We start from the raw sequence: 25,114 nt of genomic DNA, 5'->3' as shown, positions 1-25,114 counted from the left end.
TTTATTGTTTATATCATGATATTATACTGTTATAGCATTATTTATTATTTATAATAATGTATTAATTTTTGTTGTTTTTATTAGCAATTTTTTATTGATCATACTTCAAGAAGTACAACATTCATTGATCCCAGACTGCCAATAGACACACCATATGTTAATCCTAACAAACTTGCAGCACCTATTGCTAGAAGAAGAAGTCATAGTGCAGGTGAAGAAGAAATAAGACCAGAAAGTGCTAGTAGTAGAGTAAGTTGTTTTTTAATTTATTTCTTAGATAATAAAAAATTAAACCAATAAAATCTTCCATGTTCTATAAACAAAAAAAGTAATAGTGAGGTTGAGGCTGAAGTTTTTTAAACAAAAAACATGTACGTCGGATGTTCAGCACCGCTTTCCTGTAAGCCTAGAAGTTTGACAATGGCATTTGGAATGTCGAGCATGATTGCACTGACTTTCCAAATGCCATTGTCAAACTTCTAGGCTTACAGGAAAGCGGCGATACATTTTTGTACAGCCGACGTACACATTTTTGTGTTTAAAACTTTGGCTTCGACCTTGCTAATATAAAAAAAAAGTGATAATTTTTTTCCTGTATTAGGAAAGATTTTGGGCTGCAATTTGAAAAAATTGTAGACCTATAAATTTCCACTGTTGTCTATCCATCTGTCTTTCCTTAATTTTGAGAACAGAGTTAGATAGATGAAAGATGAGATCAAATGTAAAAAGCTTAGGGCCAGGAAGCCCCAATTGACTATATACAAATTTCTGATGCAAACTGGAAGTCACGTTATTTTAATTCAAAAATTTTCCCTGAAAGGTACTTTTCCTGTTAGCAATAGAATTGTATGATGTACAGGGGCAAGACACTACTAATTTGTGGTGGAGGGCATTTAAATTAAATAAATTAAAAAAAATACAATTAAAAATTGCAGCCTGGCATTGTGACAATGTCACAATAAATAATTGCTCATTGTCTATTTAAATTTTTATTAAAGCATTTTATCAATTGTGTATGTTTGAGAATTCTTTTATTAAGAAAAGACATTGAAATAAGATATATAAATGTATATTTTCTGTTTTGAGAGAGATGTTTTTTATTAAATTTAAAGTTTATAATTGTATTTTTAATAGGCTACAACACAAGGACCAGTTCCACCACCAAGACCACCGTCAAGCACAACTTCGACAGCTCCACATGTTGTACCAAATGTGCCAACTGCCTATAATGATAAAGTAGTAGCATTTTTACGGCAACCCAATATAATGGATATTTTAAAAGAACGGCATCCTCCAATATCTTCAAATCAGGCACTCAGGGATAAGGTGAATGCAATTCGGGCTGATGGAACGATGGCACTAGACCGACTTAGTCATGACATCGATTTAACTATTCTTTTGAGGTAGATTTAAATTAATGTTAGCTTTTTTAATAGACATTGCAATAACAGATTCAAAATTATTAAATTTAAAATTAATATTCTTTTTAATTATTTTTCATCAAATACATGGTAATGACATACTATTCTAAAGATTATTTTTTAAATTACATTTTAGAAAATTAATTTAAAATTTACCAGTTGTTATTATTTCATAAAATTTCAATTGCTAATTAAGAAAATTTTTCAGTTTATTTGAACAAGACATAATGTCATATATCCCAGCCCAATGTAGTAACAATGTTTCAACCTCTGCTAATGCTACTAGTTCTACTAATGCTACTGCCAATGGTGGTTCAAGACGTTCACCACATAGTTCACCACAGCAATCACCACAAGCTTCTCCAGGTAAAATACCAAATAATGTTATTTATGAAATTCTACAAATACAAAATTCTTTCATAAAACACTTCTAATAGCATTAATATCCATATATAACACTATATTAAATATTTTATACATATTGACTATTTTTAATAGGTTTACAAAGAGCTAATGTAAGAGCTCCAGCTCCTTATAGAAGAGATTTTGAAGCCAAATTAAGAAATTTTTACAGAAAATTAGAATCAAAAGGATATGGACAAGGGCCTGGAAAATTAAAGTAATGTAGTCATAATGATTAACTCTAAATTTAAAATTACACTACTAACAGAAATCTATTTCAGAGTTTGAGGAATCTTTGATAACACAATAGCATTTATTCATATAACACGAGGTGTGACTTTAAAGATCAAAATAAAGAAAATCAGATTTATTAATACAATTATAATTTTATTTCATTTAATCACAAATAAAATATCAAATGCACACATTGTCCTGCAAAAATTACCGGCATTTTAAACTTTAAGGAAAAATCTTGTAGAATTGACAACATAATTTGTTTATATAAAGCTAGACAATTGGGAACGTTTTTTTTGCTAATTCTTAACAGTCGAATCCACTCTCCGTCGATTACATTTATGAGTTTCTCCAAATTCTGATTTCCGAATAATCATCTGTTTTCACATGGGAAAGAATTAAAACTTATATCGGGCTCTCGTGTGATTTTGGAATTTCAAATTGGAATTCAATTCAAAAGCTTTGCTTTTCTTATTGCTATTCATCTTTACTCCTGACGATATACAAGAATGATTGAAACAACAGAGAGATAAAATACTTTTGTTTTTAAACACAGAGGGTGAGCATCCCGTAAAAATTGAACACACAGTTATTTAACAAAAATTATTGCAAAAACATAAAGAATCCTTTGCTCGCACATATAGGACGACCTAGGTTTTTGAAGCAATGAAAAATGAATAAAAACCTCGTCTTGTATGCAAGTAAATACAGTATTTACATTTACCTATTAAAAAACAAAAAATATTTCATGATAAACTTGTTTCAATAGCTTCAGCTATCATCATCAGGTTAATTTTTTGGTTTTTGTTTGTTATTATTATTATTATTATTATTATCCAGTTTCTGTGATGTTTATATATTTACATTTACTACAAGTCGTTAAAATTGTAAAAGTAAAATGTAATCTATATATATAAAAACGAATGTATGTCTGCTGCTGTCTGTCCTTCATGCATTACCACACTATTTATCCGATTGCCATGAAACTTCAGAAAGTTGTTTAATACACTCCCGCGAAGGTTTCTGGCATATGTGAAGACCACCGTTTCCCCCTTCCAAAAATATCTTTATATATGGATTAAGGCTTTTATGTCCAACAGATGGCACTAACTCCAACAACCTAAGTTTGCTTTTCTGTGAGAATGGACTAAAGCAGATCATTTTCTATCTATCTATATAAATAAAATATAATGTTTTTTTGTTCATACCGATTCCTTTGAAATTTTGACACAACGTTGCATTCGAATATGCACATGTTTATATATAATACACATGTCGAAATTCCCCCTACTGGTGGGAGATGGACAGGATTAGGGCTTACCATGAAGAACTCAGCTTTTATTATACTATTTTACATGCGGTTTTTTGCATTTTTAATTGCGTTTTAATAGGTTACGTCAACAGAATATACACTAAAAAGGGATTTTTCGATATTCCCTTGCAGGGGAGAGGGACAGGATTAAGGCTTACTGTGAAGAACTCTGCTTCTGTTTATACTATTTTACATGCATGTTTGATTGCATTTTAATAGGGTATGTCAAGAGAATGTACATTAAGAAGGGATTTTTTGAAATTCCCCCATGGGGGAAGTGTTATACATTTATAATAGATACATTTTGAGCCACAACAACGCTTGGCCGGGTCTACTAGTTCTATATAAACTCAACCAGTTTTGTTCCCATTTTAGATTTTTATATCAATAAAATATAACTGTAGCTTTTGCAAAAGTTTCCTATATTTTAAAAACAAAACTTTACAGTTTTTGACAAATGATTTGTGTTATTGAAGATCACAGATTTTTTTTTTTAGTTTATAAATTTTTCTTATAGAAACGATTTTTGTCTTTCTTTTGTGAAAATATAAAACTAGCCTTTTATTAAATTTGAAAAAGAAATGTATTTCTATATGATTAAAGATTAAAAATGATTCCCATAATAAATAATTTGTATTTAATAATAAAAAGGTAAAAGTTTTTCCTTAATTTTAGAATGAATTAAATTTATACAGCATAATTAATGGTAAAATATTCCTTAACTGAAAAACAAAGTTTGATTTACTTTTACATTCAAAATAAGTAATTCACTGTAAAATATTTTCAATCTTCTTAATGAAACAAAAACTGCAACTTCTATAAAAACTACTGTGTTTGAAATTTCACAATCTAAATGAAGTATGCAGGGAAAAACTAATTCCAGAAATTATTGTCAACTAAAATTATTATTTTATTTAACAAAATTTTTAGAAAAGTTGCAAATTGAGAAATGAATTAAAACTGAGTTATTTTTTAATTATGCAAATCATATATGTTATTTATTCTTTCAATGCATAGTTATAAAGCAGACATGGGCAAATGCGGCTCTTGCTGAAAGTGTTAATTTCTGCTTTTTATTATTATTTTTACAATTTCATTTCCACAATTTTGTGAAAATATATAATTATATATATGTAATATTTAGTAATTTATTTCCTAGTTGGTGCAATAAATTAAATTGACATTTCAAATGTATTCTTTTAAAACAAGTTCCAGATGGGGGACACCCTATCCTTCCCTGCCTTACCATACTATCTGCCACGATAGTACAGAACTGCGGCTCCCATGCATTTTGCAAAACCTACATTTTGGCTCCCACCAAACTCTTGCTTGCCCACCTGTTATAAAGTTTTTATAAACAATAAATTATACATCTAAATTGTGTTTTTTTTTTTTTTTTGTGTGTGATTTTGTAACCTTAAACAAAAATAACTATTTCATTAAGATAAAATATCATAATTAAACTTAAATAAAATAACTTAAGAATATAAATGAAATAACTTAAGAACTATAAATGAAATAACTTAAGAAACATTCAGAAATACAGAATACAATTACAGTGGGATTTGTCTACATTAATAGTTGCTTATTATTGTATTGCTACTTTAATAACAGACTGTTTTAAATCAATAAATAATACTACTAGTGGAGGTACTGATTTTATTGAAGTTCTTTATATTGTCTGCAGAGATTATACAGTGGTGCCTTGAATAACGAACTTTCTGTTCGGCAGATACGTGATGTGAACAATGTACTTTCTGCAAACAAGTGCGAATGATGTTTCCACTCTTTTGCCGTTGCCAATGACAATCTGCTTTTTTTAGATGTTTTTCCCTTCTTGGCATCCCAGAATAGCTTCTTGATGTAGGTATTTTGGGAGCTTTTAAAATCAGTTGCTCTTTGGCTGCAGAAGAGTAAGCTGTTTTTATTTTTTCCTTCTTCTTTGTCCAACCTGCCTGTCCATTGGAAGTCTAACCAAAAAGCCTGGATGACCCAGGTTGTCTTTAAGGAATGGCTCCTGGAAACCTTTGCTCCTGCTGTAAAGAAATACCTGCTGGACAAAAAGCTGCCGCTCAAAGCCCTACTGATACTGGACAATACCCCTGGTCACCCAAAAGACCTGGAGGAGATTCTGGAAGAAAGCTATCCTTTCATCAAGGTGCAGTATTGCCAGCAAATACCACTGCAATCTTTCAGCCAATGGATCAGCAACCATTGTCAACTTAAAAAAAACTGTACACCAGAGCTCTCTTCATGAAGGTGTTTGAAGAATGTCAGCTTTGTGGAGACATGACTGTCCGAAAGTTCTGGAAAGAGAAGTTTGATGTTCTTGTGGCAATCAGACTCATCCAGAAGGCCTGGGGAGAAGTCATGCAGAAGACCCTCAATTCAGCCTGGAAGAGGCTTGTTCCTGAATGGACCCAGGAAGAACCAGCTGAGGTTACAGAAGTGGTGCAGGAGATCATCTCGATGGTCCGAGAGTTGGAATTGGAGGTGGAAATGGAAAATGCGGAGGAGCTCATTGAAGAACACCAAGAAGAGCTGACAACTGAAGAGCTCCAAGCACTTCTGGCCCAGGAACATGAAGCTCAAAGGGAAGCTTCATCTCATGACGAGGAGGAGCAATCCAATCAACTAATTTCAACTGCTGCCATCAAGGACTTCTTTGTCAAATGGGGAGAGGTTCAGGAGTTTACCAACACTCACTATCCAAACACAGCTGAGGCTAACAAGATCAATGATCTCTACAATGACACCCTTGCCCATCATTTCCGACAGGTGTTGAAGAAGAGAGAGAAACAGACCACCTTGGACATGTTTTTCAAGAAGCCACCTGCTAAAATACAAAGGATGGAACAAGAGGAGTTGACCCTGCAAGCCCTGGTAGCCTCTCTTGAATCTGACTCTGAGACCTGCTGCAATGTGTAAAAAGTGTGTGTCTGTATGAATGTGTGAAAAAAGTGTTCCTCCACCTCTTCCTCACAACATCTGACTACCCAGCATAATTGGTGATTGCTCCATTTTCATTTTTTTTTTTACAGTACATTATGGTTATTTTATGCAGCAGTACGAATTAGATGTTTTAACATGTATTTCTATGGGAATGCGTTTCGTATAACGGACTTTTCACTTAACGGATTAAGTACGTTATACGAGGCACCACTGTATTCTGAGATTTGAACCTGATTAGATTATTAAATGTGGCAGAAAATGTTAGTTATCAGTAAATTTCTTCTAGTTATTTAAAAAAGAAATGAATAACAAGGCCAATCTTTAATCTAGTTTGGTTCTTGCTTGGCATAGAATTACATATTTGCTTAATAATTGCTGAAAATTTTAAATATTAGCCATTATTATTATTATTGCAAAATAGTTATATTTTCTTTTTTATTTCTGTTCTATAAATATATTTTAATATAAATTTTTAGATTAAATATAAGAAGAGATCATTTATTGGAAGATGCATTTACTAAAATTATGGCAGCTTCTAAGAAAGATCTACAGAAATCACGTTTGTACATAAGCTTTTCTGGAGAAGAAGGGTAAATATTTGTTAATTTAATAAATAAAATTATTAATTAGGAATATAATTATAATAATCTTTACATATTATATAGATTAGACTATGGGGGTCCATCCAGAGAATTTTTCTTCCTATTATCACGAGGATTATTCAATCCATATTATGGATTGTTTGAATATTCTGCAAATGATACATACACAGTACAAGTTAGTCCAATGTCAGCATTTGTTGACAACCAACATGAATGGTTTAGATTTAGTGGACGAGTTTTAGGACTGGCATTAGTACATCAATATTTGTTAGATGCATTTTTTACTCGTCCATTTTATAAGGCTCTTTTACGATTGTAAGTTTATAGTATTTTGTAACTTATTCTAAATAAATTTCATAAGTGATACATTATTTGTTTTGCATTCTTTAATTAAAATTAAAAATTCCATGTAATATTTTTAGGCCCTGTTCATTAAGTGACCTTGAATATTTGGATGCAGAATTTCACCAGTCCCTTCTTTGGTTAAAAGATAATGATATTTCTGACATGGGATTAGATTTAACATTTTCAGTTACAGAAGATGTAGCTGGACAGGTAGTAGAGAAGGAATTGAAACCTGGTGGACGCAATCTCAATGTTAGTGAAAGAAATAAAAAAGAATATATTGAAAAAATGGTAAAATGGCGATTAGAAAGAGGTGTGGCTGAACAAACTGAATCATTAGTTAAAGGATTTTATGAGGTTAGTTATTATGTCATTATAAATATATTATTTTTCAAACTGAATTAATGAAAGTTGAACCAGCTATAATTATTTTTCTTTAAGTTTATTGTTATTGAACTATTGTTTCCTGTTAGGTATTTTCCTTGAATTATCATAATTAAACTTACTTTCTTATCACTTTTCATATTTTTTAAATACCTAATTTAGTAATTATAGTTAATTTATAGAAAATTGGCAATAAACAATGCAGTTATCATTGGTACACTCTTTTCCAACATAGTCCTCTTGATGATTGAAGCATGTGATTTGTCCATTCTGATGAAATTCAAACATGCTACATGTGTGAAACTAAGTGCCAAAAATAGACTGTGTGAGATACATAATAACATTATATTACAAAAAGATCAAATTTGAAGTAATTTAAAGTTGTTTTAAACTATAATATTAAATCTTTTAACAAGGGAAGTGCATTGATGTCACTAATTGATTTAAGAATGAAAGATAATTAAGTATATATTCTGAAAATAAATATTTTAGTAAGCAGTTGTAAGTAGTAAATGAGTTATGGCTCATTAAAGTTTTCATGTACTTCCATACAAAAAAAAAAAAACTGATTAGATGAGGACTGTTCAACATAATTTTGTAAACTAGATCTATGAAAAATGAATTTAGTAATTCTAAATTCAGTTCTATAACTTACTGAAACCATGCATTTTCACATATATTGATGTTGTATCAATATGTGTGAAAATGCAAATAGCTACCAAGAGGACATTCACTAATTATGATAATTGCTGTGTGTTTCAGCAAAGTTTTATGTTAACCTATGGAAAATGTTCAAACTTTCTCTTGTAAGTCTAGAACTGTGCCCATGGTGGTCATCTGGACTCCCCTGGGTGGGGGAACTGCAGGAACAAACATTATCTCACATGATTTTCTTGAAGTTACTTAAGTAGTAACTTCAAAAAAATTTGACATATGACATATCAACCGAAAGGATTTTTAATGCTCTGTATTATTAAATTGGTGTTAGCTTACGTTGTATGCATTGTGAGTTATCTTAAATTGTGTGTGGTAATACATTGTTGTCAATATCTCTCTAACACTTTCTATTCTTCAAATAAAAATATGATGTCTTTTTAGGCTAATTAAGCCCTTCCATTTGACATATAGTTTGTCAAAATTGGTTAGTGACATCAAGGAAATTTCCTTTGTAAGCTTTAACATCCTAAATTTTACTGAAACTTTAATTGGTTTTAGTACATCTCCCACTAATGCACAGTAACATCACTTGTACCAATGAACAGTAGTTACAAGAAGTCATTGTTTAAACTTTTCTATGTACATTATATACCAAGTACTATAAACAAATTAAGTGAGTTGGTATGGCCAAGTAAGTGCTAGGAAATGTTTGACATCACAATTCAATCCTGCTTTATTGTAACTTTTTCTGGAGCATACAATCCAGTATTTTATAAAATATATTTGGCCCAAAAAATACTATTTTGTAATTATTAAAATCATTCACTTATTTTTAAACCAAGAACTGTTCAAATAGTATTGATTTACTATTCAATTGAAAATACAGAAAAGTTATTTTAAAATTATGTAATACACAAATAAGTTTGTTACATAACATTACATGGAATTATCATTCTTGGAGTTTTGTTCACAGCCTTTGCATGTACCTGGATGTGCATTATTTTAAAAAATTATTGAATAGTATTTTTGGACCAAATATATTTTTTAAATTCACTGTATAGTAACTTTCAGAAAAAGTTACAAAAATAGGAAAAAAGCAAGATTGAACTGTGATGTTGAGCTTTTCAACCTGATACCTTACTTGACCATACCTGCATGTTACAATTCATTTATAGAAGTCAGTTTATAACAAACACAATGAAAACCTAAACAAATAATTTCTCAATTTATTCCAATGAACAATAGTTTATGTTAATGTTCATTAGTGGAAGGGATATACTAAGACATATTAAAATTTCAGCAAAATCCAAGTTGTTAAAGTTTGAATGTTCTATTGTAAGATGGAAAATACATTACTGGGATGAATTTCTAAAAGTCAACAGTATAAATTAATTTCAAGCAAATTAATAGTGAGGTTGAGGCCGAAGTTTTAAATGCGAAAAAGTGTACGTCGGACGTTCAGTGCCGCTTTCCTGTAAGCCTAGAAGTTTGACAATGGCATTTGGAAAGTCAGTGGCATCATGCTCGATGTTCCAAACACCATTGTCAAACTTCTAGGCTTACAGGAAAGTGGCGCTGAACGTCCGACGTATACATTTTCGCATTTAAAACTTTGGCCTCAACCTCGCTAATTTCTTTAGACATCTACTGATGGAAAAGTTCAATTTTCTTAAGGCTGTTTTTAAACGAAATTTGAATTATAATTCTGATTTTTTTCAGATTCATAATTTAAACTAAATTTTAATAAAATGAGAAATATAAATTTTTTAATAACCCTGTTTTTCTTGATATAGCATATCTAACTGTAAAAGTCAAGTATTTTTATATAAATGGTTCTTTCATGTAATATAAAAAGAGTAATTACTAATTTTGAGGCAAAATATTAATTTATGTGAATACAGTAGAGAGTCGTTAATCGGAACCCCAGTAATCGGAACGATTTTCAGTCGGACTGTGTCGTGCTGAATCGAACGTTTTTGATACTAGATTTACTTCTAAAGTATAATTTTCATGTTTTTATATTCTTCAATATATATTGATTTTGTTTGCACAAAATGAAGAAATAATTTTTAACGATGCGATAGCCTCGATTATTATTATAAAAATTTTCGTTAGGCTTAAAATCGACGAAAATTCAACACGAAGCGACATGCAACGGAGAAAAATTTGAACATCGAACAGGTTAATGTATTTTTCCGTACATAATTGGTAATCGGAACAAATCACTAATCTGAACAACCCCAGTCCCCAATTGATTCCGATTAACGACTCTCTACTGTAAACTCATATATGATATTTTATTATTATTATTTTTTAAATATTGTGAAAAGGGTTTAAATTTGTTTTTATTTTTATTTTCATTAGGTTATTGATCCAAGATTAGTTTCAGTATTTGATGCTCGTGAATTGGAGTTAGTAATTGCTGGAACAGCTGAAATAGATATTGCTGATTGGAGGAAAAACAGCGAGTATCGTTCTGGTAAAACATGTGTTATTAAATTATTAAAATGATTTAATTTGTAAGTAGTAACAACTAATTGAAATACACAGTTTATAACCAATAAAGTAGGCTTTTGATTATGTACAGTACATAATTAAATGTCTATTTTATTAGATAGTTTTTATATATTTTGCAAAGTTGAGTTGAATAATTCAATATATAGATACTAGTTTTTTGTAGTAAGATGATTGTATTTTGTAATAGTAAATTTTTTCCATATAATTTTTTCTGATTTATATGGCATTAAAATGTTTCTTTTGCTTTAGGTTATCATGACAATCATCCAGTAATACAGTGGTTTTGGTCAGCCATAGAAAGATTTGATAATGAACGTAGACTTCGATTATTGCAATTTGTAACAGGCACATCCAGTATACCATATGAAGGTTTTGCAGCATTAAGGGGTAGTAATGGACCACGTAAATTCTGCATTGAGAAATGGGGAAATCCAAGCAGCCTGCCTCGGTACGAAAAGCTATTTTAATTAATCTTGATGAGTTTTTTTTGTTTGTTTATTTAACTTTTTTTTTATATAGTGCTCACACTTGTTTCAACCGACTGGACTTGCCCCCATATACCTCATTTGAAATGCTCTATGAAAAACTTCTGTTGGCAGTTGAAGAATCGAGTACTTTTGGAATAGAATGAAAAACTATTTATGAATTATTGAATCTACTAGCAGCAAAATCAAGACATAATGTTTTGGTTGATACTGAGAGAAGTGCTCCTAACAATTTCATAATTTTGTCATTATTATTATTTTCAGAGGAAGCCTTCAGTTATTGCCTTTGTCCTCACCCATTTTTGCTTGTTGAAAACATCAGTGAAAACAGTATTGCCAATCATTATCTAAAACTATAATCATCATGATCCCACTGGATGTACTCAGGACAATTTTACAATGGATTAATCATCACACATAGTATAGAAGAAAAGTTCCTTGGAGCACATCCAATATAGTTAAAAAATGACAATCTCTGCTTTTTCCACAGATAGCATCTAAATTGTGTCTGATAAAATAAACATAATAAATTGCTTTATTAAATATGTGCAACATTAAGTCTCCTTAGCTCACTATATTTATGCAAGGACTGGGGCTTCAAGCCTAGTTAAAAACCAAAGGCCTTGAAAACAACCATTGATTTGGTTGTAACATCAATTATAATTTCTTTGCCTGCAGAAATGTATAGAGTACCCATAAACGGGAATACATCCTGCTAAATTGCATTAGGAAGCCAGTGGCAACTTAAACCATGCTCAAACACAAGAGCTAATATTGGTTTTGATGTAAATATGAACTGGCTTGCATATGGCAACTTAAAAAAACTCTACCCTTTCCTATATAGTTACTTGATTTAACTCCAAGATTATAGTGATGAACCAAAGGATGACATCAAGTATTGAATGTCTTAAAATATCTTTTGTTTTTTTCCTTCCAGTATGTAAATAAATAGTGCAGTAAGAGAACTTGCTTGCTAATAAAGTTTTTATCTTCCAGACTGCTCTGAGTGGCAGTTAATTAGTAAGAACGGGATCAGTTCCTGGTAAATATATCCTATCTAATACACCAAGAAGCATTAGCAACCAGTTGCCAGTGGTTTAAATATATATATTACATACATACATATAAACGTATATATGTATGCATGTATGTATATATATGTACATCATTTCAATAAATCTTTTTCTGAAAATTAGGTTTGTATAATACTTTGCCATATAATAATTTTATAACTATTGTGCCATTTGTGACTGCAAGCCATTTTTTTGTGGCTTTGCCTATTAACAGAATGATAATAGAACCATAGATGTCAGGAATAACTGCTGCATAGTAGTTAGTTATCACATAATTTCTATGCCACAAATAGGTATTGACTGTGATTTTTATATGGCCATTACTGTTATGATTTTTATTCTTATATTCTACCAGTGAATTTTGTTTTTCATAAGAAAAGATTTTCTTATTTATAAAACAAATCAAGAATGTCTGCTTTGGTTATTGTTCATAATTAGGTTGGCCAAAGCAATAAAAGTGATAAAATGTTTGCTGAATATTCAATACTTGAATTTTTGTGGGTTTTATTATTATTATTTTCATAGCATCTTATATATTTCTGTGATCTATCAGATATGGTGTAATTCATTTTCTATGCTACATATTGTGCATTTTAACAATTAAATAGAAACCAGGAGAGGATGCTCTTCTGATCTTGTTTATCAAGATGTTGTAAATGTAATTGTGATGTTACAAAAATTTTTATTATATTTTATCTGCTGCAATTGATTTGTGTAGCTTTGTGTACAAATATGTACTTTTATTTCCTAGCAACAAGAACAGGGTCTTTGATGCAAAAGAATCTAACTGGATTTTGGACTAAAATATACAGTCCTAATTTATAAGCCAGTAGAAATGTTTCTAATAAAATTCTGCCCTGCCTAAGATCTTTTTTACATTTATGATATAATTGTGTTAAATAATTTTCTACTAGATACTTTTATCTTTTCATTCAATGTAAAGTTTCCATCAATACAATCAAAGTAGAACTAAATACATTATGTTAAAGAACATTTAAAATATCTTCACTCAGTGTTTAGTAGACTTCTAAGATTTTACTTAGCACTGAGTGGATGTTCTGTACACACATACACACACTACCATTAATTTATTATTAGTATAAAGTGATAGTTTATTGAAACAGTGAAAAATAAAATAAAATTTAATATTCTCCATGTTAGAGTTTTGATTAATGTTACTTTTCAAAACAAAATTTTCCTTTTAAAAACTACAAAACTTTAAATATAAAAATTGTTTACCCTTACAAATTTTTATATTTAAAGGTATTTATAAAAATCAAATAATTCATATATTAAATTAATTAGATGACTAAATAAAATATTTATTTAGTTATGTATTATATATTTTAGATTGTTTTCATTTATAGTGTATAGTATTGAACCTAAAATTTTATGAGGAAATTATAAGACAGAATGTATTAATTTATATATGTGCATTGAAATTTAAAAACTTTATATTGCAAAAACATGCAAAAAGCAGAATGAGAGTTCACATTTCTGCATAACATAGTTAAACATAAATGAAACATTTAATATTTTAACTCATTTACATATTGAAATAGAAATTATAATTTTGAATACAGATCATGCTAATCTATGAAAATTCAAAGATTGAAATTAGAAAAACTAATGAATATACATTAAATTTAAGGCCAATATGATATGGGAAAATCTTATTTGTAATAAAATATGTATTATTATAATTATTATTAACTATAAAAAAAATCCTCAAATTTTAATTGGTCAGTAGACCAAATTTACAATATCAAATAAATAATCAAATCAAAAAAAGTGATAAAAAATTATAACAGATTTAATCTTCCCAAAATTTAACTACATAGTAAACAAATACATTTGCCCTCTTAATACTTAAAGTTATACTGTAAGGATTACAAAATTATTTTTTAGAAATAACAACCATATGCTATAGTATTCTTGCATACCTCTTTTGAATAAAACTGATAATAAATAAACCAGCCTAAATTTTTAGAAGTAAAAGATGCTGTTTGATCTTTCTTGAAATATCTGCCACAATTCCATCATTAGAGAACTTCACATTAAAAATAAATAGAAGCTCAATTAGTAAGAACTTACTAAATTTACAAAGTTCACTTGTATAAAAAACCGTTCAATAAATGTTTAGTACTGTATATATTATAAACAGTTTTCTACAAGTCCATCAACAATTATCTTAGTAAATTAAAAAGAAATGAAAGACAATTTAAAAAAATTGTTTTTCATTGTTTACTTTAAAAATGTTTTTAAAGGAAAGAACGATCATTAAAATTTTTTGACTATTTTACTTCAAATAATAAATTGGGTTCAAAAGATATTACTTTACAGTAAATTATCCACCATACATTCTTTTAGTACTTTAAAAAAAATTCCTTGCTAAGAGCCACATATATTATTTTAACTATATTTTTGAATTTGTCTTAACAGATTGACAGGCTAAAAGATTAAAACTATCTTTAGATCTTCTAGATACTTTTAAGAATTTGTCACATTACTTCTGAATAATATACAAGTATGCAGTTCTTAAATGAAAAATAACCTAAGCATTCATTATTCTTTTTTCTTATGTCTGCTTTGTGATATAAGACAAAGAGATATGAGAAAAGGTTTGAAAACAGAAGCAGTTGCTATATTTTCTGCATGCAATCTTGTTTTTCTTGTATATATAAACTTAATGTATATTTGCAGATAGATCTACTGTTTTTCTTTGTTTTATTGTTTTGTTTCAAGAAAAATCCTAAAAACTATATATAGGGTGTCTCAGGAGGAAGAGTCAACATTCTGAGAGGTGGGGATATGTTATTTTAAGCAAAAAAGTTTATATAAATACTGTATATGCTCTGTTCTAAATAGTTTCAGAGATGGAGCTGAAATTTTACAGTCGATGTGTGATGCAGTATGATCAATGGCACATTGATAGTAATGTTCTAAAATAACAGGATCTAACAGGACACAGTTACCTTCAAAATTTACAAAATACATTAGGTGCATAACTATAAGACATTCCTTTGGCAACATGGAATGCTACATACTTTCAGTGTGATGGACTTCACTCTATCAGGAATATGAAACATCATCTCAATAGCATTTTCCCTAATCAGTGGATTGATCATGATAGTGCCATTAACTGGCCACAAAGATCTTGAGATCTAATGCTGTTAGTATTTTGTTTATGGAATTGGATGAAGAATGAAGTAAACTGAAGGAAGATGGATATACCAGATGAACTGATAACTCAGGTAAAGGAATGTACAGATACACTTAGACAAGCAACACATGTTCTCATACAGTAGAAAAATCCATTGAAGTTGACAGTAAAATTTTTAAAAAATTTAGTATAAACTGTTGGAAATTTGTTTCTTGAAAAATAAATATTCTAATGTTTCTTATTTGGGATAGGGTACACGTTTATATGAACTTTGTTGCTTAAAATAACTTATCCTCTCACCACCTGGAATATCGACCTTTTCTCATGGGACACTCCGTATGTGGAAAAGGACCAGAATGAATAAATACAAATCAGATAACAGATGAAGAACGATACACAGTTAAACGACACAGTATAGTGGTAAGTGAATATTTGCCATTAATAATTTACATTCAATCTGAAGGTGTATTCAAAAACATTTAATTGACCTTGAAAAAAAGGAAATTTAATGAAGTTAAGTTTTTCAAATAAATGAATATTTTGGTTGATGGAGATTTGCAGATATACTTTAAATATTCTTTCTGAATTATCTTATAAATTTTTGTAGACGTTATCTATTTGGATAAATTAGCTTTAAGAATTGAAATGGGTGAAGAAGATTGGGTCTTAATAAAAAATTATAAATCTATTTTTATAACTCAATAAACAAAGTAGTTACACTAAAGTTTCTTTTTTGAAGGGTATAGTATGTAGTAGCACAAATTAGATGAGATATTTGGGTAATAGGATTCAATTTAATGTTATCTATAAATTGGCCAAAAAATATTAAAGATATAATAATCATAATTTAAAATTTAAATATGATACTTAGAATACAAAACCTTTTTAAAATTATATATTCATTTCTTTTATTATTTCAAGTGATTTAAAAATCAAATAGAAATTCTTTAACAATTATCAAAATTATAATAGAAAAATTACTTAATAAGGTTTAAGGCCTATATTGTGATGTTGGCTATTAAATTCTTCAAATTCCATTTAAAATAAATGCAGTGAAACTTTGATATAGCACCATCTCTGTAATGCCCCAATAAATACTTTTGAAGAGATTTTCCCCATAAATATTAAATAGCCAACCTTTGGTTACTGTGAATTACTAAACACAATTTTGCACCGTGACTTTCAACTCCAAACTCAAACTTGTATGTAGGTCTCATTGCTTTATATAGTTTTTATTGTTTGAGGTCTTTTGGTTTAGTGCCAATTTTAGAGGTTTGGCTGTATACATTTGGTAACATTGTTTATAGTAGTCAAAATATTTATAATGTGAAAAATACTTCTGTGATTTCAAGTCATACAAATCACACAACTATCTGTTTTGTGACCACGTAAGTTTATAATTCTTTGATCTAATCTAATTAACAAATATAATTATGATTTTCTAATATCATATTACATAATTTGATAGCTTTAATAATTGCTTTTGAATATACAAGGGCAGTTAAAGTTGTGTATGGAATTTCAGTAATGTAATGGAACTGTATGTATTACATAGTCCCAATTTATGTTTCTTTCTTTAGATACTCTACATGCTGACACTTCTCTCATTGTTTTGGCAATGATGTTAGCCCTGCAGAATAGAAATCTTTTGGCTTGTGTCAGAGCCACTGCATTACGAAGTCAGAGACTTCAATGCTCTAGATCAGTGGTTCCCAACCGGTGTTCCGTAAGCATCTCCCAAGTGTTCCGCAGATTTAGTCGCAAATCGGAAAGTGTACAATCGTATTTGAGCCGCCGAATATCAAAAAATTAAAATCATAAAATTTTCATAAACTTAAATATATATGTACTCGTACGACTCGTATTATTTACTACTGTTTCGAATAAGATAAAGGCAATGATAAAAACTGAATGAAATATGTAAAAAACATCAGGCACAAGTTTCCCATTAAAGTTATTTAGGTATGTTTTTTCCTGTCTTAGAATTGCATTAATAATATGAGTAGAGATTTTGAATTATAACTGCTCAATTCTAATAAAATAACTGATGACAAGCTTATGTATTCCATATTAACTTAAGTAAGTGTTCCGCTAAAGAAAATTGCTCACAAAAGTGTTCCGCATCCTAGAAAAGGTTGGGAACCACTTCTCTAGATGAATCACCTCTCTTCTAAACTTCCTATAAAGAACCAAACAGGTGATAATCATATGGTGATAGATCTGAACTGTATGCTGGGTAGCCCAGAACTACAGTGCCATATTCCTATGCCAGTCAAAAGACACAGCATTGTTGCCAAAACAACGAGAGAAGTGTGGAGGGGCGTACCTACAGAAATAAACCTAAATTGGGACTATGTATTACACAGTTTTATAAGTTGTTACTCTAAATAAAAATATTGTAGCATATATTATATCATATTATTTAGAAATTCTGAAAACAAAGAAAGATTATACAGTTTCTTTTACAAATTAAAGCTGGTTTATTTATTATTGCTTTCAAAGTGCATTCAAAAATATCTGAAATAAGATAATATACCATACATTTAAATATGTATAACTGTGTTGCATATATATCATATCAAATAAATGCTAAAATACTCCATAATTCATTAGAAAACACTACTTTTAATTAATTATAGAAAAGTTCATGATGTTTATATCACATTTACTGAACTATCTGAATTTCAATAAACTAAACTTTTTATTCATTATAATTATAAATCTTTATTTTGTAAATAGGAATATTCCTGTTACAGGAGGCATAAAATTAAAATAGTAAATTTACACCTGGCTATTCAACTGCATAAAAATAATAATTATGTAATTTATCATAATGATTGATACTTATTATGTATTTCTAAAGGAAGGAAGCTATCAAATTTATGAGCCGGTTTTAATATATTTTTTTTTTAATCGCTAGTAATGTGAATGAAATATTAAATATTTCATATTATAAAGGCATAGGAAAACAGACTTGATAAATTATTCGAGTATTACAAATTACTAATTTATATTTAATTTTTTAAATTAATTAATGCTGTTCTGGTGGCAGAACTTGCCAAGAAGTTTTCCTCTTAACCTCAGATCATAGTACAAGCTTGGCTGTCAATAGAAACTGTGGCTTAAAGTTGTTGTTCTAAACAATTTGAGAGAACTGTAGCCACAAGTGTGATATACACAAATAATAATGTGGTAGATTCTGATATCTACATACACATTCTATATGATGATATGTAGTATACAGATACCAGAAAAATAATAGTTTAACTATTATTTTTCTGATATCTTTTAAATATTCTATATTTTTAGAATAGTTTTTCTCTTTTTATTTTTATAAACTAACGTTTTCACTACTTGTTTTGTATATTGTGTTTATTAATATAATACTTTTTTTATTGAACAGACTGTTTATAAAAAAAAAAATTAATCCTAAGACAGTTATCTCAAAAATTACAAAGATTTTGAAAAATGTAAACAATAAAGTCTTTTGCAATTAGTGTGGAAAATAATGAAAACGGAAATCCAACGTATTAATTATAAACATATTTAAGAAAAGATGACATGTAATATATTTTAAGTGACAAACTTAACTTTCCTACATTTTTATCTGTTTTTAATAAATTAGATAAAATTACAGAAATGGTACCGTTTCATGATTGTTTCCATATTTTATAAGCAAGCCCTCACTTTTATTCTTAGGTCTCTCTCTCAAAAACAGAATATTCAAATAAGACAAAAGCTTTTTGAAATTAAATGATGATAAAGGGATAGTAAGACTTTTTTTTCTGTACTGGAGCATTGTCTGTTGTTAATTACAAATTTATTTAATGTTTTTTAGAAATATTATTATTAAAATGATTGAAAAGATTATAATTTCTGAACCATTTCAACTCCATAAATTATGTTTTTACAGGATATATTATAAAAAAATTTAAGATATAATTGATGGGACATTGACTAATAACAATGTAATTATTACCACCAAGAATAATTAATGTAAGACTCTCTTATATTCTTTTTGTTTTTGATTATACTATTCTAGGATGACTAAATATATTAACTTTAGTCTAGGTTTGTTTACTATAATATAACGTAGAAAGGCAATAAGTTTTCGTATATAAATAATACATTTAGAAAACGGACACTTCGATAAACTTTGATATCAAAAGATATTCATCTATAAAGGTCATTTCACATCAAAGTTTATGCCTGCTCTATACTTTCAGAAAATAGCTGCTATTAATTTAAACGAATATATTCACACCACCTATAGTCGTACCCTCTATATAACGTACAGTACCAATTCGAGGCGATCTACCAATCGGGAGGTCTTTTAAGGGAAACTGACTCCTATTCGGACTTTAACGACGTGAAGAAACCCGAAAAACTACACGAGCCTGCCTGTCGGACCCGAGCCGACCTGGTTCGCACCTGTACAAATGGAACCAAATCTTCAACCAGTGTTAAGGGATCAAATTCACTTGTTAGCCAGTGGTGCAATATGGGTGTCGAATGTAGAACGATACGCCAATGATTTCTCCCCAAAATTAAATCCTGAACTCGCCACTGGCTCAGTCGTCTGACTGACTTTCATTGTGTGAAGAAAACAATGTCTTTGAAATTGGTTCTCCAACGCTTCACCACGTTACTAAAGCAAGAACACGAAGTGCAGAGACAATAAAGCCTACGGCAGAGAGAAAAAAACTCTAGAAAAATTTGACTTTTATTTCGGGTGCCATATTTTTTACTTGGCACAATATTTCTTTTATATTACGGATGTTTTTCTTTGGATATACATTTTTTTTTTTTTTTTTTAAATTCTAACCATAAATTTTAGTACGACATTTTACATAAAAATATTCAGATTTCCAGTGGTATCTTTCTTATAAAAGGAATCGTAGTCTGACATTTAAAAAAGAAAAAACTAGTAATGAGTTGAGTGACTTTCCCGGCTGTTATGAGATTTTGTTATAAAACTTTTATAGTTTTAATCAATATATATTAAAGCAAGTGTACAATGTGCGTACCACTAAAACTCAAAAACGAGACCCGGTACGATCAAGGGAGTTATATGGTGTGGTAGCCCTCTATCCCCCATCCATGAAGAAGGTTCCAGTTTTTACCTGAAGGACGAGCTGTTGAAGAAGGGCTGGAAGTTTCGCCCTCTAGAAATTTCCCACTGACCATTTTTCCAGTAGTCCTAAGCGTTGGGAAGCATGCCAACGCTTAGGACTACTGGAAAACGACAACCACTGGGAATTAACACTACTAGAAGCCTCAATCACAGCCTCAGCTGAACAAATCGGAGACTTATTCGCCTTAATTCTAGCATGTAACTCATCGAATCCAAAACAGCTATGGGACTCCTTCAAAGAGAATATGAGTAATGACATACCATACCAAATCCGACAAGCTCATCCAGAACGCCATCGAATTCAACGACGACATCTTCAATGAAACACTCATTCGCCTAGAATATAAATGTTTAGCAATAAAAAACCAGACCTTAGTACAACTTGGGATGCCAGCACCACGAAAAGATGCTTTCAGTGTGCTAAACTTCGAAATTACAAAGGAAAAAAGCTACAACGTCAACGAACTACTTCAATACATTGCTCACAACAAACCACTCCTCAATGACAATCAAAACAAATTTACAACGTTATCATGGACCGGATCAACACTGGAGGAATTATTTACTTGGACGCACCAGGCGGCGCCGGGAAAACGTTTCTAATAAATCTATTGCTGGCGGAAGTACGTGCTAAACAACACATCGCACTTGCACTAGCATCACCCGGCATTGCAGCCACACTTATGGAAGGAGGACGAACTGACCATTCGGCCCTACAACTACCGTTGAATATAGCCGAAGAACAATTCCCGGTATGTAAAATCTCAAGAGGATCTGGACGGGTGAACTTCTAAAACAAGCTAAAATTATATTCCGTGACGAATGCACAATGGCACATAAAAACTCACTGGAAGCCATGGACAGAACATTACAAGACTTGCGAGGAAACTCTGAAGTGACAGGAGAAGCTCTACTCATACTCTCAGGAGATTTTCGACAAACACTTCCAGTTATCCCCAATTCAACACCAGCGGACGAGATCAATGCATGCTTAAAAAAAAGTCACATCTCTGGCCACACATACAAATACTGCGACTAACAAAAAATATGAGAGTTGAACTCTCGAAAGACGAAACAACAGCACATTTTACTCAAAAACTTTTACAAATAGGCGAAGGCACATATCCCACTGACCAGACGACCGGCCTCATTGAACTCAACGGTGATTTTTGCAACATAGCCACTACCGAAAACGAACTCATCGACCAAATTTATCCAAACATTGTTCACAACTATACCAATCCGGAGTGGCTATTTCAAAGGGCAATTTTGGCAACTAAAAATAATATTGTCGACAATATCAACTTTAACATTCAAAAGAAAATTCCCGGTGAGGAGAGAATATACAAATCGATCGACACGATGGTAAACGTTGAAGAAAGTGTCAACTTCCCTACAGAATTTCTAAACTGTTTGCAAGTACCAGGAATACCATTACACTGCCTTCGATTAAAAATTGGATCTCCGATCATATTACTCAGAAATCTGAACTCACCAAAACTATGTAATGGAACCAGGATGATCGTCAAAGAGCTATCGAATATCATCATCGAAGCCGAACTTTTGATTGGAAAGGACAAAGGGCACGCGGTATTTATCCCCAGAATACTACTGATCTCTACCGAACTACCATTTCAATTTAAAAGACTGCAATTTCCAATCAAATTAGCCTATAGTTTTACAATTAACAAAGCGCAAAGGACACACTTTAAAACATTGCAACCTCAAAGACTCCTGCTTCTCTCACGGTCAACTATACGCAGCTTGCTCTCGAGTAGGAAATTCGAAAAATTGTACATATATACCCCTGATAACAAAATGAAAATTGTTTATAAACAAGTATTGTAAATAGAATGTGTTTTCAATAAAGTTTTTTACCTCTTATATTTTAAAATTTATCCTTTTATTCCAACTACCACACAATCTCATATCAATTTCCTGAGCGAAGCCGGGTACCCCAGCTAGTTATTAGAGGTTGAGGCCGAAGTTTTAAACGCGAAAACGTGTACTGTACGTCGGACGTTCAGCGCCGCTTTCCTGTAAGCCTAGAAGTTTAACAATGGCGCTTGGAAAGTCCAGTGGAATTATTCCAAACGCCATTGTCAAACTTCTAGGCTTAGAAGAAAAGCGGTGCCGAACGTCCGACGTACACGTTTTCGCGTTTAAAACTTCGGCCTCAACCTCGCTATTATAAAAATGGCAAAAACGCTTAATTTTGAGAGTAGATATGAATTTTATAAAAAGAAAAAAGTGTGAATGCTAACAACCAATAACATTTTCGTTAAGTCCGGACCCTCTCGAGATACGATACGTGACCATCCTCTCTCTTTCCATCCCTTCGATCTTTCATAACCAAAACCTAATAGCATCAATGTCCTTTATACACAGGCTACCGTGCCAAATTTCGTTACTTAATCATTACTCCATCTTGAGATGTTAGCGAGGTTGAGGCCGAAGTTTTTAACGCGAAAACGTGTACGTCGGACGTTCGGCGCCGCTTTCCTGTAAGCCTAGTAAGTTTGACAATGACGTATGGAATGTCGAGCATGATTACACTGACATTCCAAATGCCATTGTCAAACTTCTAGGCTTACAGGAAAGCGTCGCTGAACGTCTGACATTCACGTTTTCGCGTTTAAAACTTAGACCTCAACCTCGCTATTAAACCAGATACCTGGAACGTGTGTTAGCATCTATCAGTTGACGGCCGGATGGCCGAGCGGTAAAGGTGGCAGCCTACCGCTCTGGGGGACCCGGGATCGAATCCGAACGGGTCGAATAATCCCCAGGAATTTTTCGGGGGGTGGTCCGTTCGGATATGTCGGGCCCCGTCCTCACCACCCGGTCGCCCCATTGTGGGCCTGGCCGAACCCATAATGGGCCTACTAAAAGAGGCCCTCTTAGTGCCCACAGGGCGGAAAGAGTTAAAAAAAAAAAAAAAAAAAAAGCATCTATCAGTTTTCTGTGGTCCCAGCCGATTTATTGATACATACAGGGCCGGTTCTAGGGTTTGAGCGCCCCGGGCAAAACAAAATTTGGCGCCCTTTCATACAAGAATATACAAATTTACTGTAAATTTAAAAAAAAGTAAAAAAAGGCAAAAAATTAAAATTACACAATAACGAACTGTGTAAAAAATTTATTTATTTAAAGCACGGCAAGTGTTGTTAATGCAAAGTTTACAGAAAGACAAAGTTATTTAACCATTAAGGCGTATGACAGGCGCCAGTATCACTGACTATTCATAACTTTGTTGATATTTGTAATTTATAAATTTGATCTCGTCCATTTTTTGAGTAGATTGTTGTGATACGTGATACCGATTACAAATTATCTTTTCAAAATAAATACGCGTAAAAATAAACTTTTTAGAGATTAAAAAGCATTTGTCTGCATCAATGTTGTGTGATAAAGCCATAAAAATTCTTAGGTTCATTATTTTAATTAGTAAATTTTTGTTTTTGTCTATTAATCTTTTTTTTAGTTATTATGAATTCTGACTATACAAATAGTTTTCTTTGAATAATTGTATTATTATTTATATCTGTTGACAATAATAAAATAATTAGCGTTGTGACCTTTATTTGGTATTATTAAAGAAAAAACAATTTATTGCTTGCTAAAAAAATCGATGTCTCATGAAAAATGATCAATTTTAATTTATAAAATCTAAAAAAATAATGAATGTAAAAAATATTTTATTTTTATATCGGCGCCCCTCAAAATTTGGCGCCCCGGGGAGTCGCCCGGCTTGCCCGCCCCTTTATCCGGCGCTGGATACACAGGCATTAATATTAAAAAAATAAAAAAAAATGGTTTACCCGACACCGTTTAACTCGTTGCCACAGGATAAATCGATATACTTTTCTGTTCCACACTCGGATAAGTCGACTTCCCTCCAGAAAAAATGAATACAGTACATATCACACAGTAAGCTGTGTGGTGTGAACTCGTTTTTTCAGGAGAGGAGTGGACTTTTTATTATTAATATGTATATATTAATAAATAAATACTTTAACATTTAATGTATTTTTATATATAAAATAATAACAGGAGGGGTATGAAACCGACTACAGCACAGCGTGGTGTGTTCCTCGGAGAGTGTTATAGATATTGTGGCAGAAATTCGGGTCGGGAATAACGAAGCTGGAGGTGAAGAGAATGAAACACTAGAAGAGCTAACCCCAAATCCGAGGCATTAAGAATCCTTAGACGTTACTTGCCAACAATTGCGATGATGATATTTTCAAGGCGCTCGTTGACACGTGACAAATGGTATTGGTTTCGTTTCGTGTCATGCCTTGAAAGAAAACCGGCTGGACAGTGTTATCTGAACCACCTCGTATACGAAATTTATTAAATCCTCTCGAAGATATTGCTCAATTATTAATTGAATCATATTTAGTTTTCTATGAAAAACTTAATTTTGAAAG

The 25,114-nt window shown here is 31.1% G+C and overlaps 2 protein-coding genes across 2 annotated transcripts in view; both read left to right on the top strand.

The window, feature by feature from the left end:
• LOC136980173 (E3 ubiquitin-protein ligase HECW2-like) overlaps nt 1-13,249 on the top strand; it is a 123,846-nt gene extending 110,597 nt beyond the window's left edge. Inside the window, exons 15-24 of the mRNA XM_067276225.1 lie at nt 85-249; nt 1,135-1,403; nt 1,630-1,787; nt 1,920-2,040; nt 6,798-6,911; nt 6,987-7,238; nt 7,346-7,625; nt 10,674-10,788; nt 11,076-11,274; nt 11,346-13,249. Of these exons, the coding sequence (XP_067132326.1) occupies nt 85-249; nt 1,135-1,403; nt 1,630-1,787; nt 1,920-2,040; nt 6,798-6,911; nt 6,987-7,238; nt 7,346-7,625; nt 10,674-10,788; nt 11,076-11,274; nt 11,346-11,457 (1,785 nt within the window). The 3' untranslated portion in view covers nt 11,458-13,249. The remainder of the gene's footprint in view (nt 1-84; nt 250-1,134; nt 1,404-1,629; nt 1,788-1,919; nt 2,041-6,797; nt 6,912-6,986; nt 7,239-7,345; nt 7,626-10,673; nt 10,789-11,075; nt 11,275-11,345) is intronic.
• Nucleotides 13,250-21,728: 8,479 nt separating this feature from the next.
• On the top strand, nt 21,729-22,529 carry LOC136980163 (uncharacterized). The gene has a single exon (XM_067276214.1). The coding sequence runs from the start codon at nt 21,729-21,731 to the stop codon at nt 22,527-22,529; it is 801 nt and encodes a 266-aa protein (XP_067132315.1).
• The last annotated feature ends 2,585 nt before the right edge of the window (nt 22,530-25,114 follow it).

The sequence above is a fragment of the Centruroides vittatus genome, unplaced genomic scaffold (assembly GCF_030686945.1).
Source record: "Centruroides vittatus isolate TY-2023 unplaced genomic scaffold, ASM3068694v2 contig_1159, whole genome shotgun sequence".
NCBI lineage: Eukaryota > Metazoa > Arthropoda > Arachnida > Scorpiones > Buthidae > Centruroides > Centruroides vittatus.
This window is presented reverse-complemented; position numbering and strand designations above follow the sequence as displayed.